The 22648-nt window shown below is 49.6% G+C and overlaps 1 protein-coding gene across 4 annotated transcripts in view; it reads left to right on the forward strand.

Annotated features, from left to right (window-relative positions):
• B3GAT1 (beta-1,3-glucuronyltransferase 1) overlaps positions 1–22648 on the forward strand; it is a 37039-nt gene that overhangs the window by 11002 nt on the left and 3389 nt on the right. The window contains exons 1-4 of one of the 4 annotated variants that reach the window (XM_075116112.1): positions 10845–10917; positions 11073–11219; positions 14110–14618; positions 17244–17540. In XM_075116112.1, the coding sequence (XP_074972213.1) occupies positions 10914–10917; positions 11073–11219; positions 14110–14618; positions 17244–17540 (957 nt within the window). In that variant the 5' untranslated portion in view covers positions 10845–10913. Of the gene's footprint in view, positions 1–10798; positions 10935–11072; positions 11220–14109; positions 14619–17243; positions 17541–22648 lie in introns of those variants that run through there. The other 3 variants (XM_075116115.1, XM_075116113.1, XM_075116114.1) reach the window with 3 other exon arrangements.

The following is a 22648-nucleotide window of genomic DNA, read 5'->3' on the forward strand; positions in this document are numbered from 1 at the left end:
TGGTTGATTTGAAATGCACCGTAATTACTGCGTGATTACAATATTCTTAGAGCAGCCATTACAAAACCCTCCAGTTTCTCAGAACTCCCCAAGGGCTTGTCTCGCTCCTCACCTTGCAAGTAAAACCCTGCAAGGGTGTCTGTCTGTCCATCAGCCGTGTCTGCATCTCTCTTTGTGTCAGATCACATGTGCATGCTGTCAGCCACTTGTAGATTAGAGTTCCCTGGCACTGAGACACTCTGTGGACTACAGGGAGTATTTCCCTACATCCCAACAAGTTTGGTGGCAGGATGGAGCTCGGCTGAGCGTGTCACGTTTTGCAAGTGGTGAAGATGCTCTTGGAAATGGCAGGGGCTGGTGAGTGGTACTGGGGAGCTGGGAACTGCTTGTTCACCGCTTCTTTTGGGTTGGGCTGTGAAACTGTTGGCTTAATTCTGTCTCCAGCTTTAGTTTGGCATCTCCATTCCTCATTCATATGGAGAAGATCTGGGCTGGGTTTGGCCCTTGGGTGATTCTAAAATTAGGAGAAATGACCTTCCCCAGGCATGCACACCAGGCCGTCAGATTGATGTGAGCTGCGCTTTGCCAGCACCTCGGGCATCAGTGCTTGTGCCATTTCCGTATTTAGCCTGTGAGCTGCCTGAGCCTTGTGATTCCTGTCCAAAAGAAGGCAGCTATTTTCATCCCACCTCTAGAGCAAGCTGAGGTGCAGGTGAGCCAAAATAAGTAAGCCACAGGGGAAGCCAGAGTCAAAACCAGGCTTAGATTGGAAGCTGGACAAACTGGTAGATTTTGCCCGTGCCTTTCCCATTAAGAGACAGACTAAGAGCCAAATCCCATCTCCTTGGGCAATGCTGGAATAGCTCTGGGTTTATTGGATTGGCATGTGGGGTTTTTGTGCTAGTAGAAGAAAATAAATTGTTTCCTTCCAAATGCCTCTCAAATGGAAGATGGGCTGTGTTATTCTGACATGTCAAAGGTTCCCAGGCAGGAAAAAGCCTCCGTGTTCACTGTGGAGAAGGAAGGTGAGGGAAGAAGGACAAGTGCATCACGGGAAGCCCTGTGTGCTTCCTTTCAGCAGGCACAGTAGGGTTAGGAGACCCTGCTGAATTTCAGCAGGGACCAGAAATCAAAGGGAGATAATTTTAAAATGACCTTCCTGCTTCCAATGAGAAGGTTGTGTAGGCTTGTGGCTGTACTAATGGACTGCAGAACTGTAAGCGGTGATTGATTGTGTTGCAAGCTGCTGAATTATAGTTCAGCGTTTGCTTTATCATCCCAGATCCCCCCCTTCCCTTTCCATGCTGTAACATGAAAGAATCGATGTTAATCCCTCAGACCCATTAGTGACTTTCACAGGGGTCACAGGCTGTCAGACTCTCTATGCCCTGTTTGACCACCCAGGACTGAGCAGGGCTTAGGATTTGAGCCTCACCTCTTTAAATAAGCATCTAATGGGGATGGGAGCTGGGGGTTTTCTCTGTCGGTTGGTGTAATGGTTTTGGCTATGATTTTTAGACCGACTGCTAACCAGGGAGCTGAGAGAGCTCAGAGCGCCATGCTGCATCTTTGCTAGGTCTGTTCCACAAGGCCATAGGAGAGAAAAATCTGTGAGAAGTACTTCTGTGGCTCAGTGAATGGCCCTGTCCCTCCAAGCACTGCTGCTACGATATAAATGTATTTCTGCGGCATTGGGGTATGCCGTGATGCTGGAGGGTTTGTTGCTCGGGCAGCAGCTAACAAGGACTCTAACAGGCTGCCTGAGTAGGGTGCAGCAGCTAGCCTGGGAACCCTGGCCCTGTTGCAGGCTTGGCTGCAGTGAAAAGGTAGTTTGCAATAAGGCAGAAATTTATACGTGAATTTATAGCCAGAAGCTCTTCAGCTTGAATTACCTGCATATCTGCTCTCAGTGCCTCTGAAATACAAAGCAACTAATTCCAGGCTTCCGCAGCACGTGTTGGAAGTGGCGTTGTGGGAAGGAGTGCGGAGGAGGCACCACGTGTGAATTTTCAGTGTGCTAAAAGCATTCTGCCTCCCCTAAGCAGGAGCAGCACCGTTGTGCTCCCACGGCAATGGATGCTCTTTGCTGCCTGTCCGGAGCACCTCTCAGCATGGAGACGTGCACACTGTCAAGCAACTCTGACAACAGCTCCTGCAAAGCAGTTTTTACTTCAGTGGTGTCTTCAGGGACTTGACCTTATAACAGCTGGTGTTTTCAAAAGTAATGGGGAATTTGGATGCCTGCATAGGTATTTTTTTCCAGCCTTTGAAAAAGCCCTGCTTTAAGATGCTTGATGTTTGCTATTGAAAAAGAAAAAAATACGGTTTTGAAAACTAAATCCCTTTTTAAGGTGTTTAGGGTAGACAGTGGTGGCTTGCTGCAGCAGGAGAGGGCTAGCTTGCTCACTAGCTCTGCAAGGCTTCTTTTTCCCCCTTTTTTTATGCATTAGAATGAGGTTATTAATAACTCTTTTTAAATAGAGCAGGATATATTTCTTTTCAGGGGTGAAAAAGGGAAGAGCTCAGTAATTAAAAGTCAGTGCTGATGGCTATGAAGCCAGGTCTCAGGTACAGAGCTGGCGGGCTGCCTTCCAGCTGATGCTGCAGGGTGTGCGCCACGTGCGGCAGGCCCTGACCCACAGCTGAGCGGGGCGGTGAGCCCTGCTTCGCTCCCCCGGCCTCGTCTCCCCGGCGAGTCAAGAGGCAACAGTGTGTGGGAGGTGAGCAGCCTCATCTCCAGGTCTGGAATTGGGAACATATTGCAGAGACAGCTGGGAGATAAAATTAGGGTTTGTGGCTTGCCGGGCACAGCTCTTCATATCTGATGGTCATATCTGTGAACTTTCCCGGGTGCCAATGTGATGGGAGGCAGCCCCCAGTGTATCCCACCAGCCTGGGGTTCTCAGGTGCACCCACGGCATCCCACGCCCTGAATTTAGACAGTGTATGAAAGGCTGGGACTTCTCTCAGCCGCTAGCAACAAAAGCTGCGAACTGCGTGGCGGTGAGGTAATCTTACTAGAGCATTAGCAAGCGTTGCAGTCTATTTTCTGACAGCCACGTCCGTTCTTTCATCACCCAGCTATCTTACGCATGTTTAGCTTGTTAGGCTGCCTTGGGTAGGGGGAGAAGGCAAGTCCACAGTGAGCCTGGTGTTAGCTTGACATGTTTGGCTCAATGATTCAGTCTTGCAGGTCCTGAAACAGCAGCCTTCACCGGCCTGCTGGTTGGAAAGGTGAGGCTTGGTCATTATGGCCTGCCGCCTCTCTTACGTGAGGAATCGTGTGGAAACGCGTGGCTTCAAACCCTCCGGACAAAGCCTAGGCAAAGCCTATTATGGAGATGTGGAATTTAGTCCAATCATGTTGAAATTGGGTCATCCTTTGTTAGCGTCACTTTTTCAAATCTATGGAAGTCAGCGGTGTACAAAATATTCACACCACAGAGGTGGAAATAGAGAGCCTGGAAATATGTCTGTCTCCGACAATGTTGATGGTGTCTTAGATGAGCAAAGGGGATAACTCAAGGTACGGTTGTGTTACCAGTGCGAGAAGACTTGATGGAGAAGCCCTTAAACGAGCTAATTGCTGGAGCACTCTTTCCCCAGCACTCATTCAGCGTTCACCCACAAGCAACCTTAAAGAAAATCAAACAACTTTTCATGGGTGTCATCAGCATTTCTCCTAAGAAAACAACTCCCAGTTGTCTTTCTATTTTGGAAGTGGGCTGTAAGTCAAACAGCTTTTCATCTTGATGGAGATGCTTTTTAAAAACCATGTGTGAAGCGCAGCCGTTTATCAAGAAGTATTGGGTGCTGTAAATGCTTTCTCATCCAAGACCTGAGTCAACCCACAGCTTTTCTGGCTTGACAGAGAGTCTGGGCCAAGCATTGCCAACCCCAACTGATAGACCGGTGTGTCCTCTGAAAGCATTAAGGGCGGCGCTGCCTCTGCGACAGACAGGATTTCCTGCGTGGCCAGGCCAAGACTGATGAGACTCTCCCAGGCACCAGGGATCGACATCTTGTCACTTTCTGTTGCCAAGTGCATGACACATTTTTTGTTTCTGCCTTGCTTATCCCAAGAAGATTGCAAAGCCCAGGTTCAACCCCCTTCAGAAGCACTGTAATGAAGGGATGCCTGCCCCTTCCAAGGCATTCCCCTGCATGTCCTTGGAGCAACGAGGAAAGCAAGTGCAGTGACTGTAGCTAAGGATCTTTGAGAAATCCTGGGCAGCGCTTGGGCACAGTGGTGACAATTGCAGTGTAAGAGCCTGAACAGGAAAGCAAACACGTTTAGGACAATGCATTAAATCTTTTAAGGATGTAACAAAAGATCTGCCTTGCTGTTGGAAGCAGTGAAATCTTGGGACTAGGCAGCTCAGTCAGCATAAAACAGCAGGGCCATCACATCTCCCGTCCTGTTTCTAGCTCTGACCACCTCTACTGGTGTCTGCAGAGGTGGAGCAGCATGGGGGGAAGATTAATCTGGAGAAGAGAAAGTTTCTGCTGCATGTTAAAATTTGGCTGAATCTCTGAAACTCAAGGGTTTATATGTTTTCCAAACTGGTGGGTGGTTCATTCTAATTCTGGATATGCAGTTTATTCACATACACAACTAATCCTTTTTCGAATCCTGTTAAGTTCTTGTTCTTCTTAGTATCCTGTGGCAATAAGTTACAGAAGCTAATTGTGCTTGTGTTGAGCTCCCTTGATCCACTTTGCTCACGCTTGCTTTAAATTTTAAGTGTTGTTCTGAGAAGCTTGGTTAATGTTATATTTTTCTGTGAGATAATCTGTGTTCTTGATCCCATTTGTTGCAACAGGGCTGAAGGGCTCAGGACTGGAAGGGGAGAGTAGGTCAAGTTTTGCTTCAGCTGTTGCAAGGTTGGGGAAATTCTGCAATCTCTGTGCCTCAGTTTCTCTAGCAGCTGGGAAAACACAAGGGGTGGCCCCTGTTTGTGTAGCCAAAGTAGTAGTAGTGACAGAACTACTCTTTGTAGGTGAAGCTGGACAAAAGTATTGAGTGGAAAAACAGCCTCCTAAAACCAAGCTTCCTTTCCAGGCTTTTCCAATATTTCTGATTTTTCCTATTTTTTTGTGTTAACAAAAAAAAAAAAAAGAAAGAAAGAAAGAAAAAAAATAACAACATGGTATTTCTCTATTTTTGGCCACAGGAATGATTTTAATTTTTTAAAAGAAGGAAACAAAGGCTGGATGAAGAGGTGATGCAAACCATCACACTCCGTTGCAGACCCAGTCTGCATTGGCTCAACATTTTTGATTCCCCTGGACGAATCCGATTCTCCTCTAGCTGGCAGACTGGTAATAGCGGTCTGAAACATTCTGAATCATCCTCACTCCCTTTCTTGACCTGCAATTCAAGCTTCGGATTGTACAAATCAGCTCTAGCTCAAGGCTGATGCATTGCCCGTTGCAGCAGCGTGCGGCCGTCTGGGAGGGCTGGGCTGCAAAGCCTCTGTCCTTTTCTCCCACAAGGCGGGAGAATCTGAGGTTGAGGTTAGCACCCCTGATTAAATCCTCAAAGAACAAGCAATTCTGCGTGCTCATTACTCAGTTCTGCCTATGTTCTGCTTAATAACTAAACAGTAATTAGCTCCACAGTTTTGCTACTATACTTATAATAGCCCCCATTAAAGTTATGGGGTTTTTAGGCAGTAATGGCTTACAGAGTAATTAACGAGCAAGAGGCTTTTATTACTACCTTTATTTTTAGTCTGTGCTTTACAAGCCTTTTCTGCCAAATACCAAAATCCGAGACAGAGGCTTGTCGTGGCCGTCCCCTGCCATGCGGCGTGGAGAGGAGCAGGGCTGCGGACGGAGCACCCGGGGCCAGCCACCAGCGTCCCCTGCGTCTGCCGTGCAGTGCAATTGCACGGGAGAGCCGTGATTGCCCTGTGCCTCAGTTTCCTCATCTGAAAAGTGGGCGTGACAGTGCTGCGCTCATATGCCCGCAGTCGTCGTCTGCGCAAGGCGACCGGCTCAGGCGTGTGAACTTGGATTCAGAAATTCAGAAGGGTTTGTTGGGTGGCAGGGGTTGTGGTCCAGCCGCTCAGTGGATTGAGGTGGGCTGAGGGGGGACCAGCTCTGGCTTGTGCCCCTCCTGCGTCATTTTTCAGCAGAGATCAGAACCAGTTGCTATTGCGAAGGTGAAAGAAACCCTGTGTTTAGGTTTAAGGGATACTTTGCCCAGGGGGAAAAGCTATTAGTGAGAATACACTTTGGATCCTAAAGTATGACTGTTTATTTTCTTTGTAAAGCTTTTGTGTAGGATTTGGCTGTGTTTGTTATTTCCTGGCTGTTTTGTAACACGAGTAACTGTTTGGGATGTTTGTTTGGCTTTTGTGTGTGTGTTTTTCTTACATGTAGACAATAGTTGTACTCCGGTGACTTATGTATATATACAAATTCAACTCAAGCAGTTCTTTTGTTTAGCATGTTCTAAATCGCTTCTGTTCAACACGGGGAAACCGAGGGGTAATGATGCTGGGGCAGATCAGCCCCAGAGGAAGAACGAAGGTAAAAACTGACTAGAAACCAGATTGCAGATCAAATCAGCGTTTCCTACAGAAGTGTCAGAGCTGACGCCAATTAACTTGATTTAAAAAAAGAACCTTCGGTGTTTAATAATCCAGCATGTTACTGACACGTGGCTCCAGGATTTATAAAAGCTTTTTTATTAGATGAGTGCCCTTTTAATATTGTCATGCCTTGACACCACTGCCCTCTGCCGGAGGATGTGAAATCTCTTCCACTGTGTGGCATAGCCCTTCTGCTTGCAGTGCGTCAAAATATATTTCTGCCAAGGAAAGTCTTTCCAAACTATGCAAAACACCTTTATTTTAGAAGTATTTTAACCCCAAAGTCGCTTACATTTGAGCTGGTCTTCTGTGTCTTTTGCCTGATTTTTCAAAACCGCAAAAAGGAAGTATACTTTCTGTAGTGGAAAATGGAGTTTGATCTTTTTAATTAATTCTTGTTTAAATTTGCTCCTCCTCCTTCTTTTCTCTGTGGAGGAGGAGATAGCAGAAGCTGAAAACTGACAATCTGAACAAAGCCAGGTTTTGTTTTGAATGTTTTCAGTGGGAAAAGGGGAGTGGTATTATGGTGGGGCGGGGTAGAGTGAATGCCTTGAAGAGGAGTATAATTTTCCCCAGACTAATTTTTGGCTAGCCTCACTTGCGCGGTGAACAGCAACAAAAAGCATCGTCTGGCTTTGGTAGCAAGGGGTTTTTTGGATGCAGAGCAAGGCGTCTGTCTTGGGCTGTGAAGCTGTGACTTCTCTCACCAGCAGTGTAAAATCACAGGTGACCGTGTATTTCCTAGCTGATGTTACTCGCAGGAGACAATGGATTTCCCCTCTTGCAGCTTTAACGTGTGACGGTGAGGTGGGAGCGTGGCTTTGTTACACCGAGAACTGGCATCACCCTGCACTGAGGCCCTCAATTGCGTTGGTGTGTTGGGAGGGGACACACTTGAAATACTTTATCAGGATCCAGATTTCATAGTGCTCACAGCAGCCCCAAGAGACTTCTTACGATGTCCTTCAGTCAGGCTTCTCAGGGTCATCAATAAAGTCAAATTGCTCCAGGAATTAACAGTGAGCAAACGTCTTTGCTGCAGAGCAGGGTACGTGGTACACCGCGGATGCCGACAGGCAGCTCGGTGTGCAGAAGCGTGGGTCAGAACTGGGGGTCAGGCTGTGGTCTGCGGCTCCACACTCTCCTCATCACCATCTGGGATTCGGATTTATATTGGGGTTGTGTCCCTTTGGGCGCATGCATGGGGAAGGGAACATTAATTACAGCCACTGCGCGCGGGGTATATGATTCGCATCTTCAGCCCGCAGTCGCTGATGGCGCAGAAGGAGCTCAGCGTTTGGCCATGGGGAGGAAGCCTTCCCATGGCTCAGAGCGCCGTCCCCGGCAGCTCTTGGCTGCCAGCCCCAGCAGAGCTGCAGGGCAAAGCCGACAGCTCTCTGCTGGGGCACGAGTGGGCCGTGTTGGCCCTTGGCAGCTGGAGCACAAAAGTGACAAGATGATTGACCAGGGAGCTGCTAAATGCTCTGTAGCAAATTAAAAGGAATTGATCCTGAAGAGACCAATGCACAAATCATTGGAGCCTGCTCATGTTCCCCTGTGTTGAGGGGATGGAAATCAGAGTAGCACCCCAGCCCAAAGGTGCCCATTTCCATCACACACAGCCCAGGGCCAGCCTGTCCTATGGGAGGACGCTGATGGGTTGAGTCTGGATTGGCAAGAGGCAAGGAAAAGGCATCTTTAAGGTAAGAGCACTGTATTCGGAGGAAGCTGCCCTTGACAAATGGGGCATTTGATGCATGCCAGCCCCTGTGGCAGCTTGCCAGAAGCCGTGAATTGACTCTGCATGGCTCTTTTAGCAGGTCATTTCCTCCCACCCCCTACTCAGTGGCAGAGTCCTTTCCTTGGTGCATTTGCAGCCAAGGCACTTTACCAGGCAAGGTGTTCAGTCTTTTCAGAGCTGCCCCTTACGGCTCTGCCCTACAGGGATGCTCAAGGGACATGTTCTGTCTTTATTAGAGGATTTAAAGGATGCTGGTGCTCAGTGCCCTCTGTTCAGGCACTGACAGCAACTGCAGGGACAGCAAGGATGAGGCCAGATGCTCTTTCCTGAGGGCACTGTGTGCTTTGGCAGTGCTAGGCCAGTGGGATTTCTCTGGCTCCGAGAGCTGGACAGGCATGCAGCAGAAGCCTGATGTTTGCTGGAATAATTCCTCCTCTTCCTCCCTGGTTTATTTTGTCTGGATGAGGCTGCTTTCTCCCATTCTGAAAAAAATTAGGGGCAAATCCATGTTGCTGGGAGAAGTTTCCTTGGAAGTCTGCAGGGCGTCCGGCTGCAAAGAGCATATCCTTGGGCTGTGAAAAGCTCTTTCCTTCTGGTTTCCCATACATGACTGCAGGAAACCCTACTTTCCATAGAGTCAGATGTGTTTGGTGGTTGCTTTAGAGGTTTGTGGTTGTTTCCTCTGGAGACCCTTCCAGGAGACTGGCTCCCTCTTATCACCCTCACTAGCTGCAGTTTGTCCTGATCCACCACAAACTCCTTTCATTTCCTAAATGCAGTTTGCCAGCACATCAGCTGATTGTGTCTTCTGATGAGGGTCTCCTGAGTGAGGCTTTGCCTCTGTGCCGGAGGAGGGTGGGTGCACGCGACGAGGGTGGGTCCCCAGCTCCATAGATGCTGGCACCGTGATCTATGGTACAGGCTTTTGCGAAGGAGGTGGCAGGTCTCTCCCTGGTGCGAGACCTCTGGGTGGGGAACTGGCTGTTTGCTAGACTTGGCTGGAAATTTTTTGATGAGTTAGGTTTTTCGATGTGTGGGGAAAAAATGGATTAGCTGAAACTTTAGTTGAAGGACATTTACATGTCCCTTTTAAGGACAAAAGCCAACCTGTGTTTTCCCTACCCCCTGTTTTCCCTGCTATATTAATATCTCTGTGATTGAATTGCTAATTTGGAAGAACCAGGTTCTGTCCAGCAATTTCAATATCGCTTGCTTGCACTTTAAAAGGAAAACCCATCAGTTCTTGGAGCCATTTCACTTCAAGTCTTCCACTGGGCTCAGTGCCGGAGGCTGACTGTACAGCCCAGTGGCCAAGGCATGGCCAAGGGAAATTCAGATCTATCCAAATAGAGCTAATAACGGATTTGAACCTGATCTCTCCATGACTGCCTCATGCAACCAAGAAAGAGCAAGCTCCAAGGGTCTCGGAAAAAACATTTGCAAAGTACCATCATATCTACAGCCCAAGCTTGAGGGGCTCCCCTCTGATTTAAGGAGGGGGTCTGATAGTTTCCAGGGCACTAGCGGCAGTGGCAGTGACTCGCCAGCCAGAGGCCGTGCAGTGGGAGATCAGTACTTTTCCCCAGAGCAGACTGCTCCCCGCCTTCGACTGCGGTATTCTCAGGGCTCTCCCTTGTCTGCAATGCAGCCCTTTTAGCAGCGGGATAATGCATTCCCCCACATGGGAACCGTGGTACTAAACTGCTACCCATGTTTGCAAACTGTCCACCGTGCGTGTCCCTGCTAAGTGATGTACTTTGCTTGCCAAGATACTTGGATAAAATACAGTCTGCTTAAATCTTGTATGTGCTTGTATTGAATCAAACTAAGCCATTGTGGCAGTTTAATATACTCCAGTCGCAACACCTCTGAGATGGAAGAAATGAACCTGAACAGGCCATTGGAAGCCTGATTTAAAACCGGCTGCATCAAAGATGCCAGTGGGATGGTCTGAGCTGAGTGGATTACAGTGATGGGCAAAGCGCAGGGTCACTGGCTTCGCTGGAGCTGTATTCCCAAGAGCAAAGGTGCAGTCACCCTGCGAGCTCTGCCTGGCAGCGGCAGTGGGCCGGGCGGGTCAGAGTACTTGCTGATGTGTCAGGCGAGTAATGTGGTCATTATGGTCCCTGCTTCCTCCTAGGGGCTTGGCCTTAGCACGCGGTGTTGTGAGGCTTGGCTGGCTTGTGGATGAAAGGTCCTTTTCTGCTGGGGGATGGTTCAGACACTGCGGTAATGAGCAACTTTTGCTTGGCTGGAGCAAGGGACTTGCTTGACAAGTGGATGCAAAAGAAAGCAAGGCTCTGGACACCCAGGAGGCATCTCTCTGTGGGGGGGTGGGACACATTTCTGTTGCTCACTGCCCCAGTTTGATTCGTTCTTCTCGAGGAGGATTTGTGGAGTCTATGCAGCAGCTCCCTAGTTCGCTTCTCTGTCTACTCACTTTTGCTCTGTGTTGCAGGTTTCCTTCCAAATGAGTCCCTGAGGTTCCTGCTGGCAGCTCCAGCAGTGTCCTGTAGAAGTGCCCTCCTGCTCCTGATCTCAGCAGCTGAGGCTCCTCCAAACCTGCTTCTGCAATGGGTGGGTTGTAAGCACTGGTAAGACCTACGAGTCGTGTCGCCTTTGCTGCTCTCTCCCTCTCTCGCGTTCTCTCTCTCTGTCCTTGTTCCTTCTTGCCCATTTATTTCTGTTCTCCATGTGCTCTGCTGTTCTGTCTCTGGGGTTTTCACTGTCAGGTAATGAGGAGCTGTGGGTCCAGTCAGTCTTGGAGATGCCGAAGAGACGAGACATCCTGGCTATCGTGCTGATAGTTCTGCCCTGGACACTACTAATCACCGTCTGGCACCAGAGCACCATTGCTCCACTGCTTGCAGTGCACAAGGGTGAGAGAAATCAAACCAGCCCATGCCAAGCCTGTGCATCCCTCCCTCATCCTCATCTCCTCTCTCATTTCATTTCTCCATGGCAGCCATGCTCATCTCAGCTCCCAGCCCATGCTCATGCAGAAGCCTCCTCACTTCTGCTGTAGGAACAACAACCCAGTGATCATGGGGGTTCTTCAGAGACATCAAACTCCAAGCCATGTGATATGCTTACTGCACTTGGAGAGCTCTTCATAGACTAAACCCAGAGTACTGGAGGAAGATGCTTTTCTTTGTTCCCTGATGACCCGTAAGAGGAGTCCCTTCCTGCTGGCCTTTGCAGCGTTCTGCACACAAGTTGGTCCAGCAGGAAAGCTGCAAAAAACAGAGGAGAGGAAACAAAGCTGCCACTTGAGACAGCGGCTCTGGGAGACATGAGGCAAAGAGCATTTTTAAGTGTCCTCAGGAAAGCAGCAAACTGGTGCTCTTGCACTTGAAGGAGAAGGCAAGAGCCAGCATCTCACCTGATTGTTTGGTGGAGCTACAATGCTATGAGAGAGTCAGCTTCCATGCTACCTGTCACACAGAGCATTAGACAGAGCCCTGGCCCAAATCAGATGAATGCAGGAAGTTCTGAGGGACCCTCTCTGGCCAGAAGGGTTTATCCTTAGTGTTTATCCTGTTCTTGGCGTAGCAGCAATATCTAAGGGCTGTGAGAGCTCTTGGGGGCTGGAAGAAGACATGCTGCCTACTGAGGTTCTTCATTCTTGGTTCTGCCCTTCTGCCAAGCATCAGGGCAGGTGGGTCAGCTTGGGAAGCTTGTCTGCAGGGAAGAAGGCCAGCTCATTTTCCCTCCCTGGTCCCTTTCTCTGGGAGGTTCTCCCCACTTTTCATTTCAGTGTGTCCACCCATCCTCCACAGTTGTTTATCCTTTTGCTGAACAGTCTGATGTGCAATTTGAATTGCCATAAGTTCAGTCTGTCCCGAGCAGCCTCACCTTTCCCCCTGCAGGTCTGACAGCCACCCATGAGGCTGTGGGCAGTTCTTAAGGGAAAAATGACTGCGATCCCCTCTGGAAGGTGGACAGTGTTTCAGAGGATGAGGGACCTACTGGGCTCTAAAACAGGATTTGAAAGGCTCCTAAGAATACACTGCCTGTATACACTTTGATTCAATGCCCTAAAAACTAGGAGCTGTTTTTTGTGAATGGCCATGGACACTGAAGTTACAGCACAGAGTCTGCACTGCTCTGACTCAGCCCTGGACTTACCGATGACCTTGGTAAGACTCTTCCTCCACCTCTGCCTCTCTGAGCCCCCAGTGGAAAATAAGCAGTGATAGAGACCAACCTGAAAGCTCTTGGGAGAAATCATTTTGCTCTTGTAATGTGTTTCTGACATCCTTTGGTAGCAGGTGCTGAAAGAGATGTGCCTCTATACGCTAGCGAGCACAGAACGGCATGTGTGACATGCCATGATTTACAGCTGAGGGTTTGACCTGCAGGGGTTTGCAAACCGTCTCAAGCACCGTCCTGGCTAATTACATCTGTGTCTGTGTCCAATGCATTTTGCAGATTTATTTTTGAATTGATTCCAGCGTTCTCTGCTTTCAGAGAGCCCTGCTAGGTGATGCTGATGTGCTTTGCCTTGTATAGGGCCTGATACCAACACGTGCAGGACAGCTTGTCCCTGTCCCCCCCTACCAGATACACATCCTCCCTTCATCAGTGCCACGGAGTATGAGGCCTTCATTCTGTTGAGGGCTGATATCAAAGTCTATGCTGCTGGAATAGTAACATGCTATGAAAAAACCATAGGTAGTACCCTGCTGGGTCAGATGTAATGTCTGTCTGTTCCCGTTCTTTCTCATCTGAAGTTCCTGGTAGTAGCTGGTGTTGCAAAATGTATTGCTCAAAGTATTATGTGCCCACTAGAGAACAGCTGGCTTATATCCTGAATGGAGGAGCCCCTTCATCTCTGCCATTCTTCCTAACTGTAGACCATGGTATTCCTGCTGGTCTACAGTGGTATGAATGTGTGAAAATCGCACCCCGGGAAAGTGACAGGTGCGTGAACATTTTTTTCCCGTGAGCTGATTTTGAACAAGTCTCTCTGCAAGGATTTTATATGTTTGGTTCAGTGTATCCTATATATGTGCTGTTCATTGTTCACATCCGCACTCCTGAATGGGCTGTTATGTTCAGAGATTGGTAGGGTCTTTTTGAGGAGAGGTTAGTCAGAGGCAGGTGAAAGTCTCTGCAGGAAAAAGCCTACAATTACAGGCTTTAGTTTCTACTCTGCATTTCTGGATTTGAAGTGTCTCTTTCCTCGCTTCCCTGTGCCCCATCCCAGGCCTGTCAGGAGAGCGGTGGGGTACTGCAGGATCCTGGCCAGACGATGCTGCTGGGGCATCTTCAGTGCCTCGGTATTTTCCATCAGCTAGTTCCCTGCCTCCCAGCCCGGGTGCGCCGCTGCCTGAGTGCAGAGCCACGAGTCCTGTCCTGCTGAGCACGGTGCGCAGAGCACTGGAGCTCTTCAGGAATGACAGATCATCAATCCATGTTGCTATTTTCTTTATCTAGACCTAATTGCTGTACAAACCTGTCTCTTCTGGGTGCTTTTTGAAGTTGTTTATTCTGAGCACTCAACTGCAGCGTTGTCCTGGGCTGTCAGGCCTCGTTTGGCGCTGGTTTTCTAACAGCAGGAATTCTTTTCTCGTGTGTGTTTGTCCCTGATTCCTTTATTTATTTGTGTACTTATTTATTAAAGCCTCCATCCGAGCTTGTTTCCTTTCCTCTGAAACCATGAGGGTGACGTGCTATTTGCAAGCAGCCTGCTGGCTCAGTCGGGGCGGGGGGTGTTGGAGGACTGAGTCCATGCGGCTTTTTCTTCTCTCTCATACCCTTGCTCAGATGATGGTGGTGACTCCCGGCGTGATCTCGCTGCAGGCTTGGACTCCAAGGAATACTGCTTGTCGGACCGGGACATTGTGGAGGTGGTGAGGACAGAATATGTTTATACCCGCCCACCCCCGTGGTCAGACACCCTTCCCACCATCCACGTCATTACACCCACCTACAGCCGGCCCGTACAGAAGGCAGAGCTGACGCGCCTGGCCAACACCCTCCTGCATGTTCCGAACCTGCACTGGATCCTGGTGGAGGACTCACAGCGGCGCACGCCTCTCATCACCCGGCTGCTGCGGGACACGGGGCTTAACTACACCCACCTCAACGTGGAGACGCCCCGCAACTACAAGCTGCGGGGAGACATGAGGGATCCCCGCATTCCCCGGGGGACCATGCAGAGGAACCTTGCCCTGAGATGGCTGAGAGAGACCTTTAACAAAAATAACAGCCAGCCTGGGATTGTTTACTTTGCTGATGATGATAACACCTACAGCCTGGAGCTCTTTGAGGAGGTAAGACCCTGCTGGGGGGTTCCCAACTGGCTGAACACAGTGGATTAGCATGTGGGGTCTAAAAGATGCTGTGCAGCGAGCTGAGGAGATGCTGTGTACATCCCCTCCTGAGCTCTGGATCCGTCTTGTCTGTATGGTGGTCCCACTGCAGCTGCCCTGAAGTTTTTTCTGGAGCTTGGTCACTTTGGCACTGCAAAGTGTGTGTTTCCCAGGGTCAAAGGCATCATCCTGTGCGAAGTAACGGGACCCCCAGTTTATCCTGTTGCATGTGATCAGGAGGCAGATAATTTTTACTGTAAAGAAAGCTAACGAGGAGCAGCCTTTCCCCATGGGGAGCCTTGTTAGGGTTGGAACATCACCTGTTGTCCAACGTGCGTGTGCAGAAGCACATGCCTAGCAAAAGAAACCTTAGCTGTCCTCCTTCCATCCCCCACCCTGGAGGAGATTTCTGGCTGGTTCCTGATAGGTGCTATCCACCTTTCTTCTCCACCACCCCGATGTATTGCACTTGGCTGGCTGTTATGTTAATTCAAGTCTGTTCTTGTTTAAGGAGTCCCTGGGGTTTCTCTTCCTTGCTTGCTGTTTGCATTTGTTTGCTCTCATCCCAGAGTGTCCACTGGTTAAACTGTGTAGCTGTCAAGAGCCTGGTGCCTGCTCTGCACAGATCCCCAGCTGAGGTAGCTGAGCCCTTTCAGAGCTACGCCTGAACGGTGTCAGCACAGTCGCAGGCTTGCAGGACATCTTGTTCAGAGATGCTCTGTGCGGTTGTCCCTGGGTTGCTGCACACGTGAGGAGCATGCATTTGTCAGCGCTTGCCTCTCCTCCCAGAAGAGTAGAGCCCTTCATGCGCTGCCTCGGAGAGGGGTGTCTCTCTGCTGGGAGGTGTGTGCCGCGCTCCCCTCCGGAGCTCTTCCTCCTGCAGCGTCTGGGGACGCTGGGTGGTCCCTCGTGCTGTTGTAAGTAGGCAATGGGGCTGAGAGCTCAGCCTGGAAGTTTGTGGCTCCAGGAACTGTGATGGCAGGCTGAATTTTAGCACGACCTGACAGCCTTGTCAGGCTTGAGCAGGGGAAGGTTCCCAAGTGACTTCCCACCGTTGCTGTTTGTTCCACTCCTACTGGGGCTCTACATGAACTCCTGTGCCTTTCCCAGTCTGCAGGTATGCAATGGTCTCACAGTGCCAGGTGCGCTGTACCTCACCTGGCTTCCAGCTCAGAAAGGACTTGTTTCCTTCCTCTCCTGAGGCCGAGCTCTTGCAGCAAGGGACAAGGAAGGAGGATTGCTTCCTTCCCTAGTTTTTCATACCAGGGATCTGTTTATTCACTCCATACATGACCCCTTTCCCTTCCCTGACGGCTTTCACTTTAGCTTGGATGGCCACAGGAATATACACGCTTTTAAGGCTGAAAGCAAATTCAGACTGAATGTCTCTCTTCCGCGGCCCGCTTTGAGGCTGGCTCTGGCAGCATCCTGAGACAGACACTGCACATTAATAAAGCAGAAAGGGTTCCTTCATTCACCCGTGTGCTTTGCTCCTAGAGGCTTCTCCTCTCTGATCTGTAGCTGCAGTTAAGGTCACATGGAGCCAATGAAATGTGCTGTGAAATGCAGAAGACACGCACTATGGTTCCCCGTGGACAGGGGCTGCCCTTAGCATGTGTATGATGCAGAAGGGCAAGTACCAGAGCACTTCTGGTCTCGTTTGCAGTAATTAGCAGTGATGAGATTAGCTCTGGGAGTTCCCTGATCTAAGACACTGGGCTGAGAGCAGAAGGCGAGGCCGAGCCTGCTGGCAGAGCAGAACAGGGCACTGGCGTGTGAGCAGGCAGACTGGCATCCAGAGCATCTGCACTGGCAAGTGCAGGCATCTGAAGTGTCCCCTGACGGCTCCTATCTATTTCTGTTGACCCTACAGGGAGCAGAGGCGTCCAGCGTTGTCCCACTGGGTAGCAGGAGCAGCTACAAAGCACGGTCCTGCGTGCTGGGAGTTTCTGGCGAGGCTGCACACTGCTCAGCTCTCCCTGAGACTGTGGGCTAAGGCTGCAGCGCCTCACTCTGTGCCTTACTGTGGCTCAGATTGCAGTTCAAACTCCTTAGCTTTCAGCAAAAGCACCTTTCTTCCCAGATTTGCCATTCCTGCCTTTCCAGGTGGCCTTGGGCAGGGTGCTTCCCTCCTGTGTCCTGGTTTCCTGGCTGTTCATGTGGAGGACAGATGCCCCACAGTTCTGAGACCTTTGGACAAAAACCACTCTAAACCTCAGTTATGCTGTTTATTGGCACCTTTGTTTTTAGCGCTGAACACCTGCTTGGTCCAGTAGCTATCCATTACTATTGCTATTGCTAGTTGCCACTTTCCAAAGCACTTTGCTTCTCCAGCTCCAGGATGTGCATACTGGTACAAGTGAGTAATGAGCTCTGCAGCTTGGTCCAAGCCACAGAGGGCGTCTGGCAACATAACCCAGGCTCTTGGCTCTAGGGTTTGTGCTGAAGCTCAGGGGCGTTTGCCTTCTGCAGGACAGTCAGCAAGGTGAAGTGGTTCTGCTGGGGTGCTGGTTTGTGCGTTAGACGTCGCATGCGGCCGATCCTTCTGCGCACACCCACCATACCCTTCTCTTTCCTTGCCTCCAGATGCGCAGCACCAGAAGGGTGTCAGTGTGGCCAGTAGCCTTCGTCGGTGGCTTGCGCTATGAGTCACCCAAAGTGAACGCTGCAGGGAAGGTCTATGGCTGGAAAACTGTGTTCGACCCCCATCGCCCCTTTGCTATAGACATGGCGGGGTTTGCTGTGAACCTCAGGCTGATCCTCCAGCGATCTCAGGCTTACTTCAAACTGCGAGGAGTGAAGGGAGGGTACCAAGAGAGCAGCCTGCTCCGGGAACTAGTGACCTTGAACGACCTTGAGCCGAAAGCTGCCAATTGCACCAAGGTATGGTCTTTTCCTCATACGTGGGTTGTAAGGATCCCGAGGTGGGAGAAAACCCATTCAGCCCCATCATCCAGTCATTTGTCCTCTGCATTTGAAGCACATCCTCATTGCAAGGGAGCTGGGAACGGGCAATTATGTATTAAAATGTGTGGAGGGCAGTTATCTTTTTTGGTTTCAGGATGCTAGCAACTGCCATAGGCCTTGAAATATGGAGTCTTCTCACCCCTGTAACTGTTCCTCTTTCTTATATTACCTCTAGAAAATATCATTATTTTCCAAGGTGGGCTTATCTGTGGCCTTGCTCATCCCCTGGAGCAGGGAATTCCATAGGTGAAATGTATGTCAGTTGCTTTATGTGAATCCCTGAGGAGGGCTTCTGAGTGCTGATACTCCTGTGCTAAGCCAGCATCAGGTGAGATTTGGCCCTCTGGAGCCCATCCGAACTCTAGCCCAGGAGTACCAGCCACGGTGTTTCCTGGTGCGGGGAAAGGCTGTTCACATGATCGCTGCCTTACCGCGGATTTGCTTTCTCCCTCTTGACATCCATGCGACATTGCTGTAGTCGTCCACATCAGCCTGGATCCTTCTGCGCCGGAGATAATGTAGAAATGTTTTAATGCCTGGGATATTGCTCTGAGCTCTAGGGGTCTTCCATAAAGCTTCATTGTGGGGGGATTTTACTGCTGTCAAATGCCTGCTAATTATTTGACTGTACTCATTGCATAGGAGCCACCAGGTCACGGAGCAGGACCCCTATGTGCTCCGTAACATAGAAACTCAGACCACAGTGATGGTTCTTGCCCTAAAGACTTCCTGCTCTAGGATGAGAGACAACAGATGGATATCTGTCTGAAATGACAGGGGAGTGTGCGAGATACAATGAGACAATGCCGGTTAGTGTGACAGGCATCAATCGTAGCACATCAGCAACGGAGGTGCTGTCAAGTGCTTCTGAAAGCTTTGTGAGTGGGTCCCCTGAGCGCCGCAGATGTGGAGGGGGTCCCTCTGAGATCAGACCCCTGTGTAGCACTCTCATGCCTTTGCCTGTAGCAGGCACCAGCCAGACTGATTTAGGGAGTCTTTATTTTTTAATTATCCCAGGAGGATTATTCTTTTTTTGCAAATAGCCTGTTACTGCCAACAGACCCGGTGTTGGATCCAGGTCTCCGTCCATTTTTGGGATAGGAAAAAATTTTGAATAATACCCTTTGTCTCTGCTTTCCATCAGCAGTGCTCCACAGCCCCCAGCAGCGGAAAAAACAAGGATCAACATGTTCAGCAGTGCTCAGGGAAGGAGTCCAGGAATAGGGAAGAGAAGCTGAGGGTGGAAGAGCAACTTTGTTTATTATATGCTACCTGCTCTGCCTCATCTTTTAAATCTACTTGTGTGTGGTTATGGCTGTCCAGCACTGGGATAAATAACACGGATGATCTCCCAAGGGTGGGGTAAGAGATCGGATTAAAATTAGACCTCTGTTCTTGGGTGGTGCGTGGCCTACTAGCTAACAAGAAAGCACTGGCTGGAAATAAGTGTTTGCAGCAGGACAAGGGAGATGCACAGGTTGATTTTAGGCTGGTGTACGGAAGATTAGGGGAGTTTACTCCATGGCCAGTTACACAATCTTTGGTATATTGTCCCTGCTGTAAATAACTGGTGGAAAGAAACTGGGTTAAAAGGCTGGGCACAGGAAGTGACGGTTGAGGAGGAACACATGGAGGAAGGAACAGGTTGCTTCCAGGCAGGAGGAAAAAAATGATGCTGTCAGACAGGCTGCCACGTCGGTGCTGTCACACACGAGCTGCAGGCCAGAGGTGGGGAGGAAGCAGGAGCTGCCAGCCAGGGTTTGAAGCAGACTGCATTTCTCTTTTTGGCTAGGCTGTGGGGATCTTACAAGGGTCCTTGTTGTGAACTGAATGCTGCCTGCTCCTGGCAAACTCTGAGTGCAGCTTTGCAGGTTGAGCTTTGCCTTTCTGCTTTGAGCTGATGCCAGCAGCCACCACTTCCCAGTCGCTGTTTTGCTCACCTGTTTGATGAGGTGAGTCCAGAGAAGCAGCAGAGAAGGACAAAAGTAGGCTATGGTCTGGGGTCCTCTTGCCCCGAGATCAAAGCACAGACTTCTTTCCCATTGTGCTAGTGCGCTCCCAGCCGTTGCCATGGTTTGCTTCTGTGAAGCATAACCATACTCCTGCTTTGCAGTGAGATTTCCATTAAAATTTTTGATGTGCTCAGATACAGTCAGTAAGGAGGGATCAGAGAATGTGTAAGATAAGCATAGACATCTGTTTTCCAAAGATGCTGCCTTCCCTGTGTGCTGTGCTGCTATTTGTAATATTTATCAGAATTCAGCCCACAAATGCACACTCCTGCAAAAAGCTTAAGCTTTGGCCAAAGACATATTTCCTGCTTATTTTCTTTGATTTGGGAACTGCCCAAAATGATGAAGAAAATTAAGTCATTATTAATTGCCATGGAGAAAGAAAAGACTTATCCCTCCTTATCAGGAGGGAAGGGTTGGTTTATACCGGAGTTGTAAGGAACCAAGGCTTTGCAAGCGTGCTATGTATTTCTGTGTTCTGATGCTTCTGCATTTCTCCCCACCCACCCCCAAAGCAAACCATACTCTTTTCAATCCATTGACACAGGATAGAGCTCTGAGATTCTTTATTCCCATAAGATTGGTGTAACTGGGACATATTCTGCTCCCCATTTTCCATTAACACCTGAAGAAACAAGCTCCAGTGTGCTCAACCAAGGAGCCCTTAAAGGAGAGAGACTTTGAGTGGCCCCAGCTATAGAAAAAGCCTCAGCGTGGGCTGGCACAAGAGGACAGACCACAAAATACATCATCATTGGAAATGAGGCTGCTCCTGGAGCCGCTTGTTTCTCCAGCAAGATAGGGGTAGGTATGTCTCGTTGGGTGAGACAGGCTTCTGTGCACTCCGTGGTCTCGGTAGCAATTCACCGGGATTGAAGTGGTGGCTAAAAGTAGTCATTCCTCCTCTCTCCTTATCTCTTGGCTGAGTCAGATCTGAGATTAAATCTGAGGGTTAGCAGCTCGGTGCTGAGGTGGATGTTATGAAAGGGAATCGGCTGGCAGCTTTGTGCTGGACCGGGAACGGCTCCTCCCTGAGCCTTAGAGGCCGGGGGCGTGTGGGCACCGTGAAATGCCACAGCTGGGATAACCGGTTGCGATCAGACACAGGCTAGAGAACAGGGAGAAAAGAGAGGGGAATAAATCCTTGCGTATACGGAGGAGACCAAGCCTTTGGGCCCAGCGGCAGCCAGGAAATTGCACAGCAAAAGGAGACCAGACCTGGCTGCTTTGTGGTGTCACAGACCTAAAACTGGCTCAGAATGGGCAGGAGCGAGGGTGAACGTCAGCCTAAGGCAAGAAAGCTTGAAAAGGAGTAGTTTGCTTCCTCCTGACGTTATCTTGTGGTGCTACGTATGGCAGGCAGGGGAATCATCCTCACGAGCTCTTTGCTTTCGTTGCCTTTCAGGGGCTGAGCAGTACGGTACGGACGGAGGAGATCTGTCCCCTTTGGGGTTAGGCTGCTCCTGCTCCCCTCTTCGTGTGGGTCTGTGGCCAGAGGCTTGCAGTGAGCGCTCAGTATCCTGGCTGCTCTGCGGCAGCGCTTTGCTGGTTAAGCTTCACACGCACACGAGTGAAGACACCAGTGCTCAAGCTGTTGATTTTTATGACAGATGTGCAGAACTTGGAGGGTTCTTTTGGCTTTGTCTTGTCCTGATTAGTCACCAGAACTGCTGCGCCAATGCCATCCCCTGTACCACAGCTGAAAGCTGTAATTTACACCAGAGTAGTTCGGGTTTTGCAGCACTGCCTGCCGGCACTGCTCCACGGTGGACCTTCAGATCTGTGCTGCAGCTGCAATAGCTCAAATTAGACTGCTGTGACCCTTTCTTCTCTTGCGGTTTTGTATGTTTTGCCTATAATACCCATGACAAAGCACAAGTCTTCAAGTTGGTGTAATTGCACAGTTGAAGATTTCTGTTTGAGCTCATTTAATAGCAGTGGCCACAATTCTCTTGACATGAGAAAAGCAAGAGTTACGGGTAGGAGCAATCTTTTTTATACCAATGGATGTGCTTTTGGGAGAAGAGGGCCTCCACGATGCCTACGAGAGTCTGCAGAAATTTGGTTAAGCACAAGCTGAGAGGAAGCAAATCCATCGTTTCAGCTTGGTGTCTCTTTTTCTTCACGTTGCACAGTCTCCATTTCAAATAGCAATTATTGAAACCCTCCACGGAGGGTCTGTGCGCTTGAAACACTGTGACCCCCTGAACCGTAGGTCGACTTGCCTGTTTGATTTTAATTTCCTGTTAGAAGACAGTGCAGAAGTCGGCTATGGAGATGAATCCTCTCAGATCTGTTTTGAGTCCCCTGATTCTGAATGGCAAAGCTGTGAACGATTGGAAGCGTTTCGCGGTAGCAGAGATTTTTAAGGGGAGCCCCTCAGGTGACCCATATGAAACCACTGTTCAGGGGAAGCCAGGCACTTGGTGCCCCTCCCTGCTTTCTCCCTTCCAAGCTGTACTTTTCACACGAGCCAGAGCGTCCCTGAGGCATAAAACAAATGCACTGCTTGTGGAAAAAATCAAGCAATTGGCTGAGAGGACAAGCAGGTGTTTCTGTACTAAACGGTGATCTCCCCCCCACTTTGCAGTGTGCACTTTTCAGGCACAGCATGAAAAATGGTAGAAGCTGCTGTATCAAGCCGCAAACTGAAAATTGGTCCATTTTAGTTAATTTATTATAACTGTCTTTTTTGGCGCTTGGCTTTAACAATGCAAAAGTGGGATCCAGTTTAAAGAAACGCTAATAACGTGTCGTTGTGGTCTTCTGTTTATGCAGTACGTAGAGTTGTTTAAGTGTGACTGCCATTCCTGGCAGGGTGCAGCCCTTGGCCATCAGCGGGGTTAGGCGTTTCGGTGTCAGAAGTGGAAGGAGCTCTTACCTGCTCCCGCTGGAAAGAATTGGCTACAAGCTTTTTCTAGCACCTGGGCTGCATTAAGGTTTATACATTCTGTTTGTTGGCTGAGGAGCTCGCAACTGATGCTTGCATAGCACTGAGAGCCACTTGTACAG

Source organism: Phalacrocorax aristotelis, chromosome 22 (genome assembly GCF_949628215.1).
Source record: "Phalacrocorax aristotelis chromosome 22, bGulAri2.1, whole genome shotgun sequence".
NCBI lineage: Eukaryota > Metazoa > Chordata > Aves > Suliformes > Phalacrocoracidae > Phalacrocorax > Phalacrocorax aristotelis.